Raw genomic sequence first — 19,904 nt, 5'->3', positions numbered from 1 at the left:
ACTAAATTCTGTATCCCAGTTCAAATCTTTAACTTTTATGAAACTGACCTTTGTTAGAAACAAATACTCTCACAGGGCATCTCAAAGGAGGAACAAGAATCCTAGACTTGAAAAAGCTGCATGCAACCTTGCTGCAGCTCAAGACTCAATAAGCCCCTTCTGAGCTCACCTGCTCCCTATCCTGCAAACTTTAACATTTTGAATTCTTTCCCCTACCTATAACTTATACTGAGCCCCAGCTGCCAATTTCCAACTAGGTTTTTCTTCTCCCAAAATGGTTATGGTTTTTTGAATTAAAAATAATAGCTTTACTGAAATATAATTCACATACCAAACAACACTCCATTTTAAAATGTACAGTCCGGGGATCCCTGGGTGGCTCAGCGGGTTAGCGCCTGTCTTCGGCCCAGGGCATGATCCTGGAGTCCCGGGATCAAGTCCTACATCGGGCTCCCTGCATGAAGCCTGCTACTCCCTCTGCCTATGTCTCTGCCTCTCTCTTTCTATGTGTCTCTCATGAATAAACAAATAAAATCTTTAAAAAAAAAAAGTACAATCCAATTGTTTTCAGTTTATTTACAGATTTGTGTGACCACCACCACAATAAATTTTAAAACACTATCACTGCCCTCAAAGGGAACCCTATACCCTTAACAGTAACCTACCATCATCCCCCAACCTCCTCCCACTCCTCCAAATCCAGGCAACCTCCAATCCACTCACTCTATCTATAAATTTGCCTACAGTTCACATAAATGGATCACAGGATATTGTCACTGCTTTTTTCACTTAGCATAATGTTTTTTTTTTTCTTTTTTAAAGGTTTTATTTATGAATTCATGAGAGACACACAGAGGGAGAAGCAGGCTCCCCGTGGGGAGCCCCATGTGGGACTCGATCCTGGGACCCCAGGATCATGACCTGAGCCCAAGGCAGACGCTCAACCACTGAGCCACCCAGGCGTCCCATAGCATAATGTTTTCAAGGTTCATCCATGTGGCACCATGCATCAGTACTTCATTCCTTTTTATTGACAAATATGTTGCATTATTTAGATATAGATACATTCTATTTATCCATTCATCAAGTGATGAACATCAATTTTTTTTTTTTTGGTAAACTCCATTTTTCACTATCACTGCCTAGAAAGCCCTACACAATCTATTCCAGGGTCTTTTTTTTTTTTTTTTTAATTTTTTTTTTTTTAATTTTTATTTATTTATGATAGTCACAGAGAGAGAGAGACAGGCGCAGAGACACAGGCAGAGGGAGAAGCAGGCTCCATGCACCGGGAGCCTGACGTGGGATTCGATCCCGGGTCTCCAGGATCGTGCCCTGGGCCAAAGGCAGGCGCCAAACCGCTGCGCCACCCAGGGATCCCTATTCCAGGGTCTTAACGCAAGGACTACAGAGGCTTAAGTTCAAAGTACTACATAAACACGGAAAAGAAATAAATTCCACCTTCTTTTCTCTATCTTCTCCACCTCTAACTGGAATCTGACATTTCCTTCCATTATTAACGTGCACAATAAACCACAGTAGGACTCCCAGTACCTATGTCTTTGTCATCAAAATCCCAGATCTATTTTCATATCATATTATAGTTTCGAGATAATTTTAAGTATCATTTAAACTTATTAAGTTCAAAACTTAAGACCTTAGAACTTCATTCATGTTATTTAATGCACTAATAAAAGGATTTTTAAATTTTATTTATTCATGAGAAAGAGAGAGAGAGAGAGAGAGAGAGAGAGAAAGAGAGGTGGAGACACAGGCAGAGAGAGAAGCAGGCTCCATGCAGGGAGCCTGACGTGGGACTCGATCCCAGGTCTCCAGGATCATGCCCTAGGCTGAAGGCGGCGCTAAACCGCTGAGCCACCGGGGCTGCCCGGGATTTATTTCTTTATCAAGAGTTTGTTTTATATTTTGATGTGTGTTTCAGTATAATTTCCACAGAACAAAGTTAAAAACTTCAAACAGGCCTCTACTCCTAACATGGCCCTTATTCTCTATCTCATGCCTGACCACTCTAGCTTTCCCTCACTCCATCAGCAAATCAAGCCTTAGGCACTTGCACTAGCTGGTCCACTGGCCTCCCCTCAGATCTTAACAGCTGGTTCCTTCTTGTCATTCAAGTTGCGGAACTGAGATAGCAATCCAGGGAAACCATCCTTGACCAACAGATCTAGTGTCTCCCTGGCCCCAGCCAAGTTACTGTATCGTAGCAACATATTTTCTTTACTGTACTTATTACTACTTGAAATTCTTTTTTTTTTTTTACTATTGAAATTCTTGTTTATTGATTTGCTTATTGTCTGTCTTCCTCTATCCTTCCACTATCACTGACCCTCCATAAGAACAGAGACATTTGTCACATCTATGTTGTACCTTCTAGAACAATGTCTGGAACAAATTAACTATCTGTAGAATGAATGACTTGTTGAAGGAAAGAAGGGACTGGTGATACAATAGCTGGTCACTAGTTTTGATACACACAACACTCACCTAGCAAGCATACCAAAGATGACACAAGGAATTAATTGCTAGCTTCTTAAGTGCATCAAAATGTGAAATATCAAGTAATCAAATAATTAAATAATTTCTGTAGGAACTTCAGATTCACTGCCAGCCACTAAAAGATTATAACTTAAGTTGCTTACAGCATACACAAAAATAAAGTTGGAATGAATTAAAGACCTAACTGAAACATGAAACCATAAAACTCCTAGAAGAAAACATAGGCAGTAATTTCTTTGACATTGGCTATAGCAACATTTTTCTAGAAAGGTCTCTTAAGGCCAGGGAAACAAAAGCAAAAAATCAACTATTGGGACTACACAAAATAAAAAGCTTTTGCAGTGAAGAAACCAACAGCAAAATAAAATGGCAACCTACTGAATGGGAGAAGATCTTTGCGAACGATATATCCATTAAGGGGTTAATATCCAAAATACGTAAGAACAACATATACTACTCAAGACCAAAAAACCAAACAATTCAATTAAAAATGGGCAGAGGGCTCCTCTCTTCCTCGGCACTGCCTGCAGAGGTGGCAGCCATCTATTGCTGAGCATCATGGCTGTCCTCAGACCTCTGGTGAAGCCCAAGATCGTTAAAAAGAGGACCAAGAAGTTCATCCGGCACCAGTCAGACTGATATATCAAAATTAAGTGCAACTGGCGGAAACCCAAAGGCACTGACAATAGGGTACGCAGAAGATTTTAAGGGCCAGATCTTGATACCCAACATTGGTTACAGGAGCAACAAGAAAACAAAGCACATACTGCCCAGTGGCTTCCAGAAGTTCCTGGTCTACAACAAGGAACTTGAAGTGCTGCTGATGTGCAACAAGTGAGATGGGTCCCACATCTGGGTTCAGGAGTCAGTCTGCATCTGTGAGCATTTTTGGTAGGGATTCTAGACTTCATAGGATGCATTTGGAAGAGTTGTTATTATTCTCTCAGGAGCTTTAAGAATGCTTCTTGGGGACTTGAAATGTTTCCTTTGCTGGAGCTGGGTAAGGGAACTTGTCCTGAAAAGTATAGACACCCAAGACCTGGAAAGAGAAGGACTTTGCCTAACAATAAAAACACTGTGGTAAAATTAATTAATTAATTAATTAATTGAAAAGTGGGCAGAGGACCCGAATAGACATTTTCCCAAAGACGACATACAAATGGCCAACAGACACATGAAAAGATGCTTAATATCATTAATCATCACACAAACCAAAAGCACAATATCATCTTATACCTGCTGAATGGCTAGAATAAATAAGACAAGCAATAATGTTAGTGAGGATGTGGAGAAAAAGGAACCATTACACACTGTTGGTGGGAATGTAAACTAGTGCAGCCACTGTGGAAAACAGTATGGAGGCTCCTCAAAAAATTAAAAATAAAAATATTCTTTGATCCAATAATTCCACTACTGAGTATTTTTTTTACCCAAAGAAAACAAAAACACTAATGTGAAAAGAAACATGCACCCCTATGTTTACTGCATCATTCACAATAGCCAAGATATGGAAGCAACCCAAGTGTCCATTGACAGATGAATGAATAAAGATGTGGTACACACACAGCGTTATCACTCAGTCATAAAAAAAAAAAAAAAAAAGATAATATTGTGCTATTTGTAACAACATGGATGGACCTAGAGAGTATTATGCTAAGTGAAATAAGTCAGACTGAGAAAAACAAATACCATACAACTTTACTTATATGTGGAATCTAAAAAAACCAAATGAATAAACAAGCAAAAAGCAGAAACAGACTCACAAATACAGAGAACTGATGGTTGCCAGAGGGGTAGGGAGTGGGGTGATGGGTAAAATGGGTTAAAGGGAGTAGGAGACAGAGGTATCCAGTTGTGGAATGAATAAGTCACAAGGATGAAATGTACAGCACAGGGAATTACAGTCAATGGTACTGTTTAATAGTGTTTATGGTGACAGATGGGAGCTACACTTGTGGTGAGCACAGCATAACAGAGTGCTGAATAACTATCCATACACCTGAAACTCCTGGATCACTGTATGTCAACCGTACTCAAATAAAACATTTTTAAATTAAAAGAAAACAATTATGAGACTAAGTTCAATGAGCAAGTAACACTAAAGTCAAAATAAACTACAGTACAGTTCTGGACAAGAGATATGAGGGGCCTCCTTCTACATGCCCTCCTGACACTGACCTCAGATCCAAGGTCTGGCACTACTCACAAGTCTGCTAAATCAGGCTATTCAAATAGACCATGACTGAGAAAATCAACCTGAAGTCTAAATTAATTATAAAGTTGACATTAACATTTTATTCTATTAAGTATTAATAGATAAACGGTAAACAGTAATCCAAAGACATGAGTTTCAATTAACAAAGATTTAAACAATTTATTCTAGATCTCCATTTCCTTGACTAATTTTACATAAATTCTTTGTATTATTATTTTTTTTTAAGTTTTTTTTATTTATTTATGATAGTCACACAGAGAGAGAGAGAAAGGGAGGCAGAGACATAGGCAGAGGGAGAAGCAGGCTCCATGCACCGGGAGCCCGATGTGGGATTCGATCCCAGGTCTCCAGGATCGCGCTCTGGGCCAAAGGCAGGCGCTAAACCGCTGCGCCACCCAGGGATCCCCCAATTCTTTGTATTATTAATTTCAATCTCAAAGTTTTATTAAGCATCATTAAACTTTACCTGACTTCTTTAATGAATTTATGAAATGGATTTAAAAGTCCACGTAAGGGATCCCTGGGTGGCGCAGCAGTTTGGCGCCTGCCTTTGGCCCAGGGTGCGATCCTGGAGACCCAGGATCAAATCCCACATCGGGCTCCAGGTGCATGGAGCCTGCTTCTCCCTCTGCCTATGTCTCTGCCTCTCTCTCTCTCTCTCTGTGACTATCATAAATAAATTAAAAAAAAAAAGTCCACGTAATAAAAAAATAAATAAATAAAGTAAAAACATAAAAGTCCACGTAAGTGGAAACAATGACGGCAAGATACTGCTAATGAAAGTTTAAGTATTCACAAAATATGAGGTCGGAGCCAAAAAATTCCAAATTAAACAAAGAAGCCAACAGAAGTAGAAGTGCAGGTAAATCATGGTAAAATGTCTAAATGATTAAAAGGCTGCAAATGATGACCTTGGGCACAAGGCCATCTCTGCTCTTCCTTCACTACTGTCAGCCACTCTGGAGTATGGGCCTCTCATCCTTCACTCATCCTCTTGTCTGTTTCTCCAGCCCCATCATTCCTTTTGTTGGGGACAGTAACTTGTCTCAGCTCCCCCATTTTTGCAAGCAATACCTTCTTTGACGCCACCTCTCATTTTCCTTTATTACTACTGTCATTTTAACAAAATTCTACATTTTTTCCCCTATAATGACTTTTTCTCCTGATTCCACTGATTATTTATGAGTATCATTTTACAACTGTGCTAGCAGTCCCTATGAGATAATAGAAAACACACTGGTCTCTACCCCCAGTTCCTGGCACAGAGTTTCTATAACCCTTGTAATTTCTTCAATGTGAAGAGCATTAGGAGCAACTCGTTTGACTCTAGAGGCGCCTGACTGGCTCAATAGGTAAAGCATACAACTCTTAATCGCGGGGTTGTGAATTTGGGCCCCAAGTTGAGGTAGAGTTTACCTAAAATAAAAGAGTAACTTCTAAGTGGGCTCCTTGGATGAGGGATGGTCACCAGAAAGACCAAACCATGACTGTAAGTTTGGAATTTTTAGGTCCATCCCTTCATCCTCCAGAGATAGGAGAGGGCTAGAAATGTAGCTAATAACTGATCATACCTACATGAAGATGCCTTCATAAAATTCTAATAACGGGGAGTTCACAGAGGTTCCAAGTTGAGTAAATGCAACCCAAATCAAAGACAGAGACTCCTGACCCTCCCAGACCTGGTCCTATGTGTCTCTGCATCTAGCTATTCATCTGTCACCTTTGATGAAACTGGTAAATGTGTTTGCCTGAGTTCTGTGAGCTGCTCTAGCAAATTAATCAAATCCAAGGAGTGGGCATCACAGGAACCTTCAATCCATAGCCAAGTGGTCAGAAGCACAGGTGATAACCCCTGCTCGCAAAAGGCTTCTTGTGGGACTAGCCCTTAACCTGTGGGATCTGCTACAATTTCCAGATAGATAATGTCAGAACTGAGTTAGTTACATTGTAGGATACCCAGCTGGTGTCTCAGAAAATTGAAGCAAAGGGAAAAGCTCTACACATGTGGTGATAGAAGTATAGCGTTCTGTGTGAGAGCAAACGGGAGACACAGGAAAAAAATTCACAGGAGGAAAAGACAGGAATAAAACTGAGTTTTCCTTTACTGTCCCAACTTCGTACGATTATTTTTCCTTTCTCTCACCCATCAGTTATTATAGCAATTTCTCATTTTATCTTTTGGTATACATTCTTGGGCCAATAGTCTACATCTCTGTCCTTCCATCCAAATAATCTCACACCCAGATCCCACTAAATATTCCCAACAAGATATATCAACCACCAAAACATACCAGCTAATCACCATAATAAAAAGCAAATTGTGTTAGTGAGGATAGAAAGAAATTTTCTTATAAATCTTGTGACTGGAACTAAAAACAAGTACAACCTTCTTGGAAAATAACGTCAATAAACAATCACTTGCTATTAAAATGCAGAGCAGACCACTCTGATTCTACAGGTCAGTGGAAGCAATTAATGCGTTCTGAACTGAAGGGGAAGAAGTGATATGATCAGATGAGCTAGGAAACATTACTATGGGTTCCCTGAGGAGGAGGTATAAATCACAAAAGGAAACTAGCAAATGTGAGGCTTTTAAGAAGTAATTAAACAGAAACCTGGTTAATTGGATATGGGAAGAGGGAAAAGTTATGTGCCTCAGAATGATGGCCATTAAAATAAAACTTATCAATAAAATAAAATAAAATATAGAGGAGTTGTTTCAAGCACTATCAGAAATTTGCCCTAAATGCATATAATATAATACCATTATTTGAGGTTTTGCCTCAACTTTTTAATTTTAAAAGCTACAAGGAGGGATCCCTGGGTGGCGCAGCGGTTTGGCGCCTGCCTTTGGCCCAGGGCGCGATCCTGGAGACCCGGGATCGAATCCCACATCGGGCTCCCGGTGCATGGAGCCTGCTTCTCCCTCTGCCTGTGTCTCTGCCTCTCTCTCTCTAACTATCATAAATAAATAAAAATTAAAAAAAATAAAAATAAAAGCTACAAGGAATAAGGGAAGCCAAATATATTTTTCAAGTAACTATTTCTTGGGACGCCTGGGCGGCTCAGCAGTTTAGCGCCACCTTCGGTCCAGGGTGTGATGCTGGGGACCCAGGATCGAGTCCTGCGTCGGGCTCCCTACATGGAGCCTGCTTCTTCCTCTGCCTGTGTCTCTGCCTCTCTCTGTGTCTCTCATGAAAAATAAATAAAATCTTTAAAAAATAATAATATTTCTTATAAGAGATGATTTAGAGTAGAGCTTCTATTACTCAATGCAAATCTCCTTTCTAGACTGTTGCTGCCCTCTGCTGTCTCTGAATTTATTTTAATTTTTTTCAGGAATAATGTTAATATAACTTCAAACCTAGACTTAATCAAAAACCCAAAACACCGTAAGGAGAATATACTCAATTTCTAGCAATATACTAATACGCTAAAATTCAAGAATTTTTGAGAGACAGTGTATGTGGGCATGGGGAGGGGAGAGGTGGAGAGGGAGAGGAAACTCTCAAACAGGCCCTTACCTGGCTTGGAGCTTAATCTCACAACCCTGAGATCATGATGACCTGCCCCAAAAACCAAGAGTTTGATGTTTAACCAACTGAATCACCCAGTCTCCCCTAAAAAGAATTTTTTTAAATCATGATTCTGCTTTTAAGAACAGTATATTTGGTTTATTTCCCTCATAATTTAGCCTCAGTTTTAGCTTTGTCCATGGAATCAGTAGGCTAAAGAGCTATGCTGAACTCAGCCAAATGCCCCCCCCCTTTTTTTAAAGATTTTATTTTTAGGGCTGCCCGGGTGGCTCAGTTTGTGTACCTTCGGCTCAGGTCATGATCTTCTGCTTCTGCTTCTCCCTCTCCTCTGCCCTTGCTCATGGTCTCTATCGTTCTTTCTCAAATAAATAAAAATTTTCAACAAATAAATACATCTTTAAAAATTTTTATTTTTAAGCAATCTGTACACCCAATCTGGGGCACAAACTCACAACCCCAAGATCAAGAGTTGCATGCTCCACTGAGCCAGCCAGGAGCCTCCATTTTGTTCATTTTTAAGAAAAAACTCAGGTTAGGTTCCTAATAACTACGGCACACTTGGAGTCTCCAATGTTTTTTTCTTTTGGGCTCCATCCCTGAACTGTAGGACCATGACCCTGAGCTGAAGGCAGACAACCGATTGAGCCTCCCACCCAGGTGTCCCCTCCAATGTTTCTTATAGAAAGAAAATAACCTAGCTCTTAGCACCATAACATCTGGGTACAGTCTTCCTCCTCTAATATTCTCTAGGCTGGGTGACTACAAATTCCATAAAGCAAACATCAGTTGCCAAAATGATAATATGAAGCTTTTGATTTAGATAATGTTATGTCTCTCACGGGTATATATTAACTCTAACCCCAAAAAAAGTAGGAAATTATTGATTTGTTGTAAAACTCTCAAGTACACTGAGCCACACACATATGCAGAAGGAAGAAAGCCAAGCTACTCTTAAGCCCAATTCCTAACTTCTGTGTTTATTCCAGAGAATAAGAAAGAGTCTCCAAAGAATGTGCACATCAGTATTTTTTACTCTTTCTCGTGGGGGGAGGAGGGTTTACATATGCTTTTGAATATCTGATGAAAGTTACAGATCTTCTCCCAGTAAAAAATACACACACACAAAATCTTGTATAAAAAAATCCCAGCTTTAAAGAAAAAAAAAAAATTCCCAGCTTTAAAATTACTGGTACTGAATGAAAAAAGGGCCAAAACAGAACTGGGGTGGAAGACTCTTAAGGTGAAAGCAAAATATAGAAAGATTCAGCAATTCTACTTCTGGGTATATATCTAAAAGAAACAAAATCATTATCTCAAAGAGATCTGTACTCCCTTATTCACTGCAGTATACTTGTAACTGCCAAGACATGGAAACAACCTAAGTGTCCCCTGGCGAATAAATGGATAAAGAAAATGTGATACACACACACACACACACACACACACACACAGAAATATCAGTCCTAAAAAAGGAAATCCTGCCATTTGTGACAACCTGTTAGACCATGAAGGCATTATGCTAAGTAAAAGAAGTCAGGCAGAGAAAGTCACTATGGTCTCCTTATACGTAGAGTCTAATAAAACTAATCTCAACAAAATAGAAAATGGTGGTTGTCAGCAGCTGGGAGTTGGCAAATGGGGGAAGGTGGTCAAAAGGTACAAACTCTCAGTTCTAAGATTTAAGTTCTGAGGATGTAATGTATAGCAGGGTGACCTATAGTTAAAAATACTGTATTGTATATTTGAAAGCTCTTAAGAGATTAGATCTTAAAAGTTCTCAACATAAGAAAAAAAAATATGTCAGTTGACAGGTGTTAACTGAGTCAACTGTAATTACTTCCAATACATACATCTTTCAAATCATGTTGCACACCTAGAGCTATACAATGTTATATGTTAGTTATAGTTCCATAAAACTGGAAGGAAGGGCAGCCCAGGTGGCTCAGTGGTTTAGTACCACCTTCAGCCCAGGGCGTTATCCTTGGAGACCCGGATCAAGGGATCAAGTACCACGTCAGGCTCCCTGCATGGAGCCTGCTTCTTCCTCTGCCTGTGTCTCTGCCTCTCTCTGTGTCTTTCATGAATAAATAAAATCTTCAAAAAAAAAAAAAAAAAATCTAACTCAGCAGTGAAAGCTGAGAATATAATGACTAGACTGTGCTTGTTGGATTTAGCAACAATAAGTAACTCAGCAAATGCCATTTCAGTGTTGTGGTCAGGGCTGGAAGGCAGTTGAGCAAACAGGAGATGGAAATGTAGGCTTTCAGAAATTTGGCTGGGAACGGATAGTGAAAAAGAGGTGCAGGTACAAGAGGACACAGGGCCAAGGATGCTTTTCTTTCTTTTTTTCACTATGGGAAGGAAGAGATGTAGGAGAGAAAAAGTTTAAAACAGCTGATGTAAGTGGATAAGAGTGAATTAATTGTTTTGAAAGCCTACTTCCATGATAATCTGGTTATTATAGTCCTAATACTGGTCAATCCTCTTGTGCTCCCAGTTGATCTTATTAGAATAGGGCCAGAGGATATATGGAATCAGAAAAGTACAGCAGTGAAAGATCTTCTTTTATTGGATAAGGAAATGGAAGCACAGGGAGGGTAAATGGCTGCCTAAGCCACACTAAAGAAATGTGGGCACAGGAAAGATTTAAGACCCATTTTCTTTAATACCACTTTAGTAGAACAAATGCAAGGGCTTTTAAGTGTCATCAGCCTCAAGAAGAGCCTTGGTTAGAAGGGGAATACTCTTTATACAGTGGTTCTTTAAGATAAGCGCTAAAGATGTCTTTCACACTTTGCTAGATAATTAAGGGAAAAGGCTACCATAAAATTAAAATTAAATTTATGCTTATTTTATATCCTGTCATAATAGAGGTGAGTTTTTTAAAGTCTGTCTGCAGAAAAAGCTTTCTCATAATACTGAAAGGTTTAACAGTTGTAAGGAATGGTGATTTTTAACTTGAAACTTAAAATGTTTTACATATTGGATCTATAACTTCCTAGTTTCTGCAACAGTTAAGTAATTATATTCACTTAAAAACTATGCTTGAAATAAATAAATAATAAAATAAAATAAAATAAAATAAAATAAAATAAAATAAAATAAAAACTATGCTTGTAAGAGCAAGCTGATTTTATCCACCAATACTATACTGATTAAATAATGTGACTTGGCACACTTCATTCTGTTAACTTCACTCTGACATCAACTGTTAGAGACCATCAAGACCCTTTGCTTTAAACTTTCATTTATAGGTGTGCTAGAAAGGTTCACTCCAGCAGGCCCAGAATTTACCTGAACTGTCTTCTTAAAGTTCCTTTATGGCAATTCAAGGCACACTGTTTTGTAATCATGGATCTGAGGATATTCAGGGTGGTTTGCTCAGCTTGTCAGCATTGTTTGTGACTGATGATTTGCACCTGGTCTCAGTGAGGCCTCCTTGTGCCAGAGGGTTCTCCTAAAGGCTGGTTACAGAACAGGAATATGCCCACAGGACAAGCAAAATTTTAAAAAGTCCAGCAAGACTCCATTTTAAGCTCCCTAGTTCCAAGGTGTTCTGCACACACTGGTGGTCCCTGAAAAGTGAGAGCAAGTGCACCTCACCAAGGACCTTTCAAAAGGAAGGACAATAGGAGTCTGCACCTGACCTCCCTGGCTCCCTGCTGTGAAACTTTCGTGGTGATCCCTTACCCTTCCTTTGGTGCTAACTAGGCTGTATCTCTTTCCTTTAATAAACTATAGATTTGAAAGCAGTATCATTTTGGGTCCTGTGACGTTTTGGCAACTGAATCCTGTTCAACTGCCACCACTAAGGCAATAAACTCAGTTACCCTAACATTTGCTTCTAAAAAGCAAAAATTCTAAGTTGTCTCATGATTCTTAACTTCTGCAATGTAAATATAAGTCAAAACAAACCTATTATAAGCATGAGTTACCAGACCCAACTTTATAAGGACAGCACATTTGCTAAGTATATTGAGAGTGAAGGAAAAGAGAAACAAAGATCATTGTTACCTTCATATTTCTCCAGAGCCCGAATAACATTAGGGAGTTGATTTATACCCTGATAGAGTCGGTAACAATCTTGTAAGTTTGCTGCTTGTCTCTGAAATTTCTTGGCAAGTCGGTTAAGATCTGGGAATCGACGAAGTAAATCTTCTTGTAAACTCTGCCTCAATTCTGCATCTTCTACAAAAGCTTCCACTAAATTCAGTCTGAAATAAATTGCACTGGGATTAATCTTAAATATTTTGGTATAAAATTAAAATCTGCCTACTAGGTACCTAAGAATCAACTAAATGAACACAAAAATCCCATGAAGGAAGCTTGAATCTATCCTGAAACGTAAGCTTCTTGGAGATGATGGAAAGCTCCATAATCTTGTCACGTAAGCACTTTCTGATTACTTAACAACCAAATTAACGTTTAGTAAGTAGTATCAGAAAATACTAATACATACCCAATTTTGTTTGCCTTTCATCAAATTGCCATTTCTTAAACAGAAGAATTTCATTATTGGGACATTACTGTTACTGATACATTAATGCACATATAAATAATGATCTTCAATAAAACAATAACAATTCAAGAATGTTGCCAAATCCAATACTTATTCTATCAGAAGGTCTTCTAAATTTTCAGAATGCATTCTAAAATTATCTTATGACAAAGCCAAAAATTTCTAATTAAAAAACTGAAATAAGTTTACTCCTTCCCCGAAATCAATAAATAAAATCTTGGCCTGTTCTAAGAATTATAAAACACGCAGCTCATATTGCTTTTGCAATTTATTGGAATCCACAGCTTTCTGTTTTCTTCCTTGTAACTAACAACAAGAAATTTTTGGGGTGGGAGGGAATGGAAAAAATGGTTTTACATCATGACCCAGCACAAGCATGCATAGATATCGTAGGAGGCATAATATGCCACGTCAGAACATACCACTTTAGAGTCCCTAAGGACTATTTTGAGCGGACAATTAAGAAGCAAAAAAGGAAAGCTGCCTTCTCCCTATGTGCCCAAAAGCAGGACATAAACTTACAGATGTCCTCTCCCTTCTCTCCTTACCAGAAGACAAAAGTTAACCACAACTTTAGACCCTTATCAGCCTGGAAATGGTACTGGAGGAACTTAGATAACAAATTTTAGCCTTTATCTACCATTAGCTTCCCATAATTTACATCCCTTAGGAACTCAAAACCCTTCCCCTTTGTCTTATCTCTTCTCTGAAAATGTATTGTTCCTTTGCTAAGATGCTATATATGCCCAAGTTCTCATCAACCCTGGAGTTACTCATTTCTGAGTGCTCCCATGTATAAGCATAAACTTCAGTTTGTTTTTCTCTAGCTGATCTATCTTCTGTCAATCTAATTTACAGGGCCCCAAGCCAGAGAATCTAGGAGGGTAATAGGAAAAAAGAAAAATTTCTTCCCTGCAATATATAATTAAAATAGGTTTCACAAACAATACTTACTATTCTTACTATATGTAATATACAGTTATTTTTCTCTCATATTTAGCTTGTCAAAAATGCTAGTTTTCACCCACTACACTATAATTTCATAACTCACTCCTGGGTCACAACTTGCAGTGTGAAAAGCTACATTGTAGATATTACTGCAGTACCATATATATATATATATATATATATATATTGCTGAAAGGTAAATTTTTATAATCAAAGGTAGGGATGGGGCACCTGACTGCCTCAGTTGGTAAAGCACACAACTCTTGATCTTGGGCTCCTGAATTTGAATCACATGAGCCACACTTTAATTAATAAATAAATAAATAAATAAATAAATAAGGAAAATTGCCATGGGCAGAGCAAATGGTCCTAGGTTCAGAAGGCTACAAATGAGCAACCATTTCCTTACATTTGTAAATTAGAAGAGCTGTAAATTAACTCTCAAATTACACAACAGAGAAAAGAAACAGTTTTCTAAGTTTCTTAACTAATTACTGATCTCTCCATCAGCATTTACAATTCCTCCACCATCAAAATGTTCATCCAGCATATTATATGAGGGGAAAATTATACTGCTTCCAGAGTAATCACATAAGCAAGATTTCTGAACCGACAATTATTGACATTTAGGCTTGACAAGTCCTTGTTTGGGGCTCTTCTTGAGCTCTTTAACAGTATGTAAGCATACTTTCTGTTTACAGACCCAAATGTCTGCAGACACTAATACATGTCCTCTTGTCCCAGGCTGAGAACCATCAGTTTAAAGAAACTTGAATAAAACTTTTTAGGGATGTCTGGGTGGCTTAGTCGGTAAAGCGTCTGCCTTCAGCTCAGGTCACATCCCAGGGCCCTGAGATGGAGCCCCACATCGTGGGGTAGTCTACTCCCTCTCCTCCTGCTTATACTCTCGTGCTCTCACTCTCTCTCTTGCAAATAAATCTTAAAAAAAAAAAAATTCACCTTTAAGATGAAAATTAAAAGAAAAATAAAGTGCTACAGAATATCAAGATAATAGGTAGGCAGCTGGCAGCAGATATATGCATTGTGGCAAATGTCAAATGGGGGGGGGGTGGGAATCTGCTACTAAGATGGTATTGTACTGTGTACCAGTCCCTAAGGCTATAAACAAACTTCCAGAATACTTCAGGCATTTATCGCTCCAGAAAAGACTTCTATGGCTTGTACTCTAGATTTAAAAGACAAGACAGACCTTGAGCAGACAGATGCAGTCAAGTCCCATAATCCAGTAAGACAAATCTGGGCCTTCGTACCTAAGCCTCTTGCTCTAACAGGCATCTCCAAGTTCGCTCCAAGATCACCAGTATGGAAGTGACTTGGAGGTGGATAGTACAGTATTCCTGGGCAGTGAGGCTCAGCTGTGAAATTTCTATAAGCTTCTCAGGCACCAACAGTTTGACTCTTGTACCTTAGGCCACTCTCAGGTAAATAATCCGCATAGAAGATATTTCCAATCAAGAATATTCCAGGGGTTCCCAGGTGGCTCAAGTGGTTAACTGTTTAACTCTTGGTTTCAGCTCAGGTCATGATCTCAGGTAGTATATGAAGCCCTGTGTGGGGCTCCATGCTCAGTGGGGAGTCTGCCTGAGATTGTCTCTCTCCCTCTGCCCCTCCCCCACCCATACATGCTCTAATAAATAATAATCTTAAAAAAAAAAAGAATCTTCTCATGCTTTTTCCCTACTCCATCTATTTTATCACTGTTTCCTCTCAAATTGACCAGGGAATAGGTCCTAAGTCGCCAACACCATCTTTTGGCCCTATCATCTGCCAAAATGACCAACACAAAAGGAAAGAGGGGCACCCACTCTGTTCTCCAGGCCTTTTAGAGAATACAGTTGGTCCTTTGGCCACATACAAACATATCTACCTGAAAGATGATGACAATACTATATAGAAATCAAGGGATTAGCACTATTTAAATAGTAACACCCTACAGATGTTATCCAGCATGCTGTTAGCATTGCTGTAAACAAGTTACGGGCAAGAATCTTGCCAAGAGAATTAGTGTATGTACTAAGCCTTAATATTAAGTAGTTAGCTACCTGAACCTTGAAGGAAAATGATCAGAGAAAAAGGAAGCCAAGAGAAAGGTGCCTGGGTCCAAGTGAAGCACCAGCATGGTCCATGCAGAGAAGCACACTTTGTAGTAACTAACGGAAAAGAGCCTGAGCAGCTGGAACCCTAAGGATTTATGGCATGACAGACATTAAAAAAAAAAAAAAAAAGACCTCTGAAATGTAAAAATGTTTCTTAATTGAGAAATATGGTTTCCCCTCATCCAAAGAGTGAGTGAGTGAGTGAGTTATTTATTTTAAAGATTTTATTTATTATTCATGAGACACAGAGAGAGAGGCAGAGACACAGGCAGAGGGAGAAGCAGGCTCCGCACAGGGAGCCCAATGCGGGACTCAATCCCAGGACCCCGGGATCATGCCCTGGGCTGAAGGCAGGCACTCAAACACTGAGCCACCCAGGCGTCCTCCAAAGAGATATTTAAAGCAAACTTTGTGTCCTTAAAAAATACTCAACACTATTTAAGAGCATAAAGTTCTAGTAGGAGTATATAAAGTAAAATAGCAGGGGAATGAAACAGCTTCTAAAACATACAGTACAAGGCAATCTACACCCCCTCAATCTTTGGTCCAGGTATCATTAAAAGCCCAATAAATTGTTAGTTTCACAAATCTATTCAGTATGCCATTTCAGAAATAATTACAGTGTCAGTTTATGTACTGGCTAACAAAGTTTTTAAAAAAGATTGCTCTGCTAACTGTTTCTATGACAATGCCACTCTTAAATCACAATTTTAGAAACTCCAAAGTTACTGCTGGCATAACACAGTATACATGTCAATCCTACTCAATAAAATTACTCAGTGTACCCAATTTGAGACATCAATCTGCAAATTGACTGGAATAAAAGAATTTTTTAGGGTCAGTTCATCTCTAAAATTTGAACAGAAAAATCATGAAATTAATCATGAAATTTTGTTGTTTTAAAATCCACACTCTGGGGACACCTGGGTGGCTCAGTGGTTGAGCATCTGCCTTCAGCTCAAGGGCATGACCCCAGGGCCCTGAGATCGAGTCCCACATCAGGCTTCCCAAAGGGAGCCTGCTTCTCCCTTATGTCTCGGGCCTCTCTCTCTCTCTCTCTCTCTCATGAATAAACAAATAAGATCTTTAAAAAATAATAAAATCCACATTCTGTCTTTTCTTTAAAACTAGCATTTCTGGGGGCACCTGGGTAGCTCAGTCAGTTAAGCATCCAACTCTTGATTTCAGCTCAGGTCAGATCTCATGGGTTGTGGGATCAAGCCCCATGGGGCTCTGTGCTCAGCATGGACTCTGCTTGAAAGATTCTTTCCCTCTGCCCCTCCCCACACTGGCACTCTCCCTCTCTTCCTCTCTCGAATAGAGTAAAAAAAAACCAAATTTTTTTTTTAAACTAGCATTTCTGGTCTCTCACTGTAAGAACAGTTGGCTAGAGTTTCATGGCAGCATATTTATACAGCTAAGAACAAATGTGGTCCCTAAAGAACTACATCATAAATTTCTGAGTCTCTTCTTTATCTGTTCTCGCACGGTTAAATGCAGTCAGAACTACTCATTTGATGTGTATTCTGCTAGGCCTGAGCAGATTAAAAAAGAAAAAGAGTATGGCAAGATATAAAGAGAGAATGCTTTTAAGGAATATTCAATCTAGTGGAGAAGGAAATGTTCCATCTTACAAATAGTGCTGAGTAACAAGGGAGACACAAAATGCAATAAAATGTGATATGGATAAGAGCAAGGATTCCTAGGGGAGCTAGAAAACTTCACTTTGGGGTATTTTATTTGCCTGTATCTTGAACACTTGGGATTTAGAGATAGGACTTGGGAAGACTTGGGATAGGACTAGGGATGGGAGACCACAGGAGAAACTTGAAGGGAGAAAAGTACAGGATACACCAGAAAGCTGATGCAGAGAAGGAAGAAGAAAAAACTATATCCAAAGGTAAATGGAAAAGTTGGCTTTGGAAAGGAAAAAGTACTATTTCTTCCTCTGAGAAAGAGCCAGGGAGTAAAAGACTCAAAATACAGATACATTTTGAGATTAGAAGAATTAAGGAGATGATCTACTTAGAGGCAGGAGGTAGCTGAAGGCTTTCAAGAAAAGTGAATAGATAAGTAGATAGATAGATAAAAATCTGGATTGGTCACTGTAATCTATCATGTAATAAAAATAAGAGGAGATACATTCCAGGCCTGAGGCAGAGAAGGATGCAAGGTGCTGCAGGACCCTGGCTGCGCAGACTGTAGGTGGGATGGACACAACCTTGGAGCAGTACTTGGAAGACACAATGAAGAACTGACCCATTGATCCACTGATCAGAGTCCTGTGTACAGATTCACAAGGGCTTAATCAGGGCTGCTGTGGGGCCCTGTCAGATGAACATGCTGGCATGTTATCTGTTCTAGCCCGACAAGCAGCAAAGCTAACCATAGACCCCATTCCTATGGTGTGTCTAGAATCAGATAATGGAACATTATAAACCAGAACCACAATGGTCATCACAATGACAGTGCACAAAATGGTCTAACTTTTTTTTTATTCATGAGAGATGCAGAGAGAGAGAGGCAGAGACATAGATAGGGGGAGAAGTGAGCTCCTCACAGGGAGTCCGATGCAGGACTCAATCCCAGGACCCTGGAACCATGACCTGAGCCAAAGGTAAATGCTCAACCACTGAGCCACCCCGGCACCCCTGGTCTTCTAACATTTATCATCAGTTCTCCAGTAGCCTGTCATAGGGGCTCAGTCCTACCTATGTTAATTATCTTGCAGAACTATTACAGGTCCGGTAATTAGGCCATTTTTTAGTGTGCAATGGGCACTTTTCTACTAATTTTAGAATAAGCTGCTTTTTGATACTCAATGGACTTAACAAAATATTAGTAAGAAAACAGGTGCCTGGATGGCTCAATCTGTTAAGCATCTGCTTTTGGCTCAGGTCATGATCCTGCGGTCCTGGGATCAAGCCATTGGGCTCCCTGCTTATTAGCAGGGAGCTTGCTTCTCCTCCTCTACATCCCCTGCTCATGCTTTCTCTCACACACTCTCTCTCTCAAATAAATAGAATCTTTCAAAAAAAATATTAGTGAGAAAGGATCATGTTTTGAAGCAGCAGGTCCAGGTCACATTGTACACAGAATATTGTTACATTTATTAAGTCTGATCAAGAGGAGAAAACAAACAAACCCAGGTAGCAATGAAAGCCAGCAACTTTTAACTGAGAAAGACAGGTAAGGAGAAAGGCCAGTATGACAAAGGGCTAATGGAGCACAAGAAATTCTATGGTTCCCATGAAAGCACTGGAAATGCAGTTGCCTTTATGGCGCAGGCCGGAGAGGAAGGCAAATGAACTTCAAATGGCTGAGCAGATCAGTCCAGAGATCAGAATAAAGGGTTGCCACTAAACTTGATTTAGAAGCAGAGGAAATAGTGGGAAGCAGTGGAGTGCAAGCCCTCCTGTTCTTCCTCAGAGGTTAGAGCAATGCTTCACTGTTATTAAAGAAACTACATTCACTGTATGACCTCCAGACCACTGTTTCCACAAAATATGAACTATTACTAAAGACATCCTTGCACAAAAGGATTATATAACCTAGAAAGAAGTCTAGGGACTCTAGGAGTACCCCACTGCCTCAAAAACCATGGTATACTATCACATAAGCACCATCACTATCTAAATTTATGGAGCCATACTTTTTTATTTAGAGACATGTTTCTTTTAAGACTGTACATTAGGGGTACCTAGGTGGCTCAGTAGGTTAAGTGCCTGACTCTTGATTTTGGCTTCAGGTCATAATTTCAGGGTCATGAGATGGAATCCTGTGTCGGGCTCCATAGCTCCGCACAGAGTGTACTTGATAATCTTTCTCTCCCCCTGCCCCTCCTCCTGTTCACATTCTCTCAAATAAAATCTTTTAAAAGAAGAATGCTACATTACTTGTACATTCTATACAAAGAGCAGTGATTCAATTTTAAACCAGAAAGGTATGCCTGGGTGGCTCAGCAGTTAGAGCATCTGCCTTCGGCCCAGGGTGTGATCCTGGAGACCCGGGATTGAGTCCCACATCGGGCTCGCTGAATGGAGCCTGCTTCT

The 19,904-nt window shown here is 39.5% G+C and overlaps 1 protein-coding gene across 1 annotated transcript in view; it reads right to left on the bottom strand.

The window, feature by feature from the left end:
- Nucleotides 1-19,904, bottom strand: part of MSH2 (mutS homolog 2) — a 74,631-nt gene that overhangs the window by 31,819 nt on the left and 22,908 nt on the right. Inside the window, exon 7 of the mRNA XM_077915308.1 lies at nt 12,283-12,482. Within this exon, the coding sequence (XP_077771434.1) occupies nt 12,283-12,482 (200 nt within the window). The remainder of the gene's footprint in view (nt 1-12,282; nt 12,483-19,904) is intronic.

Source organism: Canis aureus, chromosome 11 (genome assembly GCF_053574225.1).
Source record: "Canis aureus isolate CA01 chromosome 11, VMU_Caureus_v.1.0, whole genome shotgun sequence".
NCBI classification, from domain to species: Eukaryota; Metazoa; Chordata; class Mammalia; order Carnivora; family Canidae; genus Canis; species Canis aureus.
The sequence above is the reverse complement of the archived record's forward strand: the minus strand, read 5'-3'. Positions and strand labels throughout refer to the sequence as shown.